Source organism: Lipotes vexillifer, unplaced genomic scaffold (genome assembly GCF_000442215.2).
Source record: "Lipotes vexillifer unplaced genomic scaffold, Lipotes_vexillifer_v1.1 scaffold481, whole genome shotgun sequence".
Classification (NCBI taxonomy): Eukaryota; Metazoa; Chordata; class Mammalia; order Artiodactyla; family Lipotidae; genus Lipotes; species Lipotes vexillifer.
In genome coordinates, this window is record NW_006789873.1 from 2,843,369 (window position 1) to 2,846,600 (window position 3,232).

At 52.6% G+C, this 3,232-nt stretch overlaps 2 protein-coding genes across 8 annotated transcripts in view; one reads left to right on the forward strand and one right to left on the reverse strand.

Annotated features, from left to right (window-relative positions):
* FHL1 (four and a half LIM domains 1) overlaps positions 1 to 2,338 on the forward strand; it is a 40,011-nt gene extending 37,673 nt beyond the window's left edge. For 3 of the 7 annotated variants that reach the window (XM_007462904.1, XM_007462903.1, XM_007462902.1), the window contains one exon: positions 798 to 2,035. In XM_007462904.1, the coding sequence (XP_007462966.1) occupies positions 798 to 952 (155 nt within the window). In that variant the 3' untranslated portion in view covers positions 953 to 2,035. Of the gene's footprint in view, positions 1 to 242; positions 443 to 797 lie in introns of all 7 variants that reach the window. The other 4 variants (XM_007462901.1, XM_007462900.1, XM_007462906.1 and 1 more) reach the window with 4 other exon arrangements.
* A 613-nt stretch (positions 2,339 to 2,951) lies between these two features.
* MAP7D3 (MAP7 domain containing 3) overlaps positions 2,952 to 3,232 on the reverse strand; it is a 38,680-nt gene continuing 38,399 nt past the window's right edge. Inside the window, 1 exon segment of the mRNA XM_007462915.1 lies at positions 2,952 to 3,116. Within this exon segment, the coding sequence (XP_007462977.1) occupies positions 2,952 to 3,116 (165 nt within the window).

The window sequence follows — 3,232 nt, forward strand, 5'->3', positions numbered from 1 at the left end:
AGGGGAGGGGAGTGGGGGGAGGCCGGAGAGCGAGAAGCTGGGATGAGAACACCCCATAGCGGAAGGCTAGCTCAGAGGTGCCAGTGGGCAGTTTTTTTTGCGATCAGGAGCCGAGCTAATCACTTCATTCCTCATCTCGCGGCCGCGGTCCACGTGCCCTGGGCCCTCTCCCCCGCCTCCAATTTTCCCATCTCCCGGGGAGCCTTGAAATGTACATTTGAGAAGACTTTTGCCATCCTCAGGGAAAAGGACTGTGTCAAGAGTGAGCCACCCAGTCTCTAAAGCTAGGAAGCCCCCAGTGTGCCACGGGAAACGCTTGCCTCTCACCCTGTTTCCCAGCGCCAACCTCCGGGGCAGGCATCCGGGTGGAGAGAGGACTTGTCCCTCGTGGGTGGTGGTTCTTTATAGAAAAAATCGAAGCTTAGCAGCTCCTCGAGGCCCGGTAAGTGCACACCCCACAAACAGCCCAAGTTTGCCTCCTGGTGGCCACTTTGATGCCATGGCCCTGACCTAAATCAAAGAAACTGGTTGTGCTGGGAGGTCGGTGCGCATCAGTCACAGGGCGATGGCGGTGGCAGGGGATGTGGGTTCTGGAGAGCAAGGGGGCCCTCGACTGAGCTCTGGCATCTTCTCAGGTCCCGGCGGCGCGGGGGACGGTGCGCGGTGGAGTGGGGGGCCGGGCGCCGGGCGGACGCTGCCCGCGTGCTTGTCGGCTCCGTGAATGGGCAAGGCGGCGGCCTGGCTGCCACCTGTGTCCACTCAGCTGTCGCTTTTGTTTGCTTTTGTTTCCTCCACAGGGTTTGGTAAAGGCTCCAGTGTGGTGGCCTATGAAGGACAATCCTGGCACGACTACTGCTTCCACTGCAAAAAATGCTCCATGAATCTGGCCAACAAGCGCTTTGTTTTCCATCAGGAGCAAGTGTATTGCCCCGACTGTGCCAAAAAGCTGTAAAGTGACAGGGGCTCCTGTCCTGTAAAATGGAATTTGAGTCTTGTTCCTCGTGTCCTCGCCCTCTGCCTGGCACCACCCATAGGGCGAGAGCGGCCTTTCACCTCTTCAGGGTTGCTCCTTCTGTCTTTCCTCCCATTTTACAGTTATTACTCAAGTAAGGGCACACAGTGATCATTATTAGGATTTAGCAAAGAGCAACCCTGCAGCAAAGTCAATTTCTCCAGAGCTGCAATTAGCAAACGAACACTTAGCTAGATTGACTCTTCTGCATGTTTATCATAGAGCAGAAAAGTGCTGACCATGTAGCTGCTTAGTGACGTAAGCAAGAAGCCTAAGACATAAAGCCCCCCACTGAGGTGCCTCTTGTGGCTCAGCTGGGACCCACCGTGTCGGTCACACGACACATCAGAGTTGCAGCGGCTGCTCCAACTCGGCTGCTCACGCTGTTCTGTGAGCAGAAAGAACTTAGCGAAATGCATGGTTTAACTTCCTCATCAAAACCTTCCTTCTGTTCTTTTGTGCTTTCAAATGACTGACATGGACTTCCAGAAAATTAACATTTGAATTTAGCTGCAATTCTCAACTGGCCTTTTCCCCTGTACTAACGTTTGATTTCCCCGTGTGGCGTGTTTTCTGAGAGTTCCTACTTTCAAACATGGAACGTGCAGGTGATTTGGAAAAGTGTGGGCAGATCTGAGAAAACAAACAAGCCTGTTTCAGAAGAACGTCATCACAGCGAATACTTCTGGAAGCGTAACAAAACTAACCCAGCTGTCCTTTATCTTTTTTAATTAACAATATCTTCGTTTTAATTAATAGCAACATAGCTTATTGGGTTTGGAGACTTGCATGGAAATATTTTAGCCCCCTCAGACGTTCCTGCAGTTTTGAAAGTCATCCTACAGAAGTAACCATAAGACTTGAGAGGGGTAGGTGAGCAGGCGCCAGGACTGTCATTGACACGGATATGACATTTCCCAACAGTGACAAGTGGAATCCTTTGTAACGTAGTACTTGTCTGCTCTGCGTCCGTGTGTTAATAAGCAGGCCCGCCAAGTCCCTTCTCTTGGGATTCTGAGGACTGTTCCTCAAGAGCTTAGCTGGCTCTCTGGGGGCATGCGGAGGCCACTGTCCCCGCAGGCAGAACCGGATTTCCACGTAGCGCTTACCTGAGATGCAGGATCACCTACTTACTGTATTCTAGCTACATTGTTATATTACATAGTATAATGAGACGATATCAAGAGTACACATGTAATGACAGTGCATATTAACATTCTTGTAGGAGTGGTTAGAGAAGCCGATGCCTCGTTTCTACATTTTGTCATTAGCTATGATCATCTGACAGTTCAGTGTATCCTTACAGAAATAAAGCAGCATATAAATCACTTGCCTCCCGACTTCTAATTCTGTCCGGTGCAGTTGTTCTAAGGTGATACTGCTGATCCAGAAACCTGAACAACTAACTTTTCCTTCCTTCGAGGACGTGCTCAGTTCAGTGCAACTACACGAATTACAAGATAAAACCAACCTGTAACAGCACCTGGATCCAGTTAAAAACAGTAACAAAAAACCCCATTCTGACCCAAAATAACATTTCCCATATGTTCATATCCCTTAAAAGGAGCACACTGATTTCCTTTGGCCAGGGGGCTGGAGGCAGGAAGGGAACTGCAGGCTGAAGTTTGTCATCGAGAAGTCATCCCGTCCCTATTTTGTTGGCTGCCCTTTCCCTGTGCCCCACCCCGCCCCCGGAGCCCCAAGCTGTGGCGAACGCCGCTGTGCCCTCAACTGCCTGTGCTCCTCCACCGTCGGAAGAAGGCACCCCCTCGAGGCTGCCGCTCATTTGGGAGGCTGCTCACTGGGGCCCCTGTATCTCAGGGGTGGGGGGGGGCGTGGGGACGGTGTGGGCAGAGGTGGAGGTAGCTTGCAGATCACAGCCACACCCATGAGGCTCAGGTTCTTCGGGTGTCCAAGCCGTCCCCGCCACGTGGTCGTTTCAGGATGGCGTTGGGTGCCCAGTGACATGGGTGTCTGCTGCAGACTCCTGAGGTGGAAGGGCCTCCAGGATGATCCAGCTAAAGGCTGAGGCAGGAGGAGAGGGCCTCATGCCCGGGCTAATCGAAGGACAGAACCCCTTTGGGGCTAAGGAGTCAAAACCTGTCTATAGGAGAGAGAGCGAGAGCGAGAGCGAGAGCGAGAGCGAGAGCGAGAGCGAGAGCGAGAGAGAGAGAGGCGAGCGTGTGTGTGGAGAGGGAGAGGGAGAGAGCGGGGGGGGGG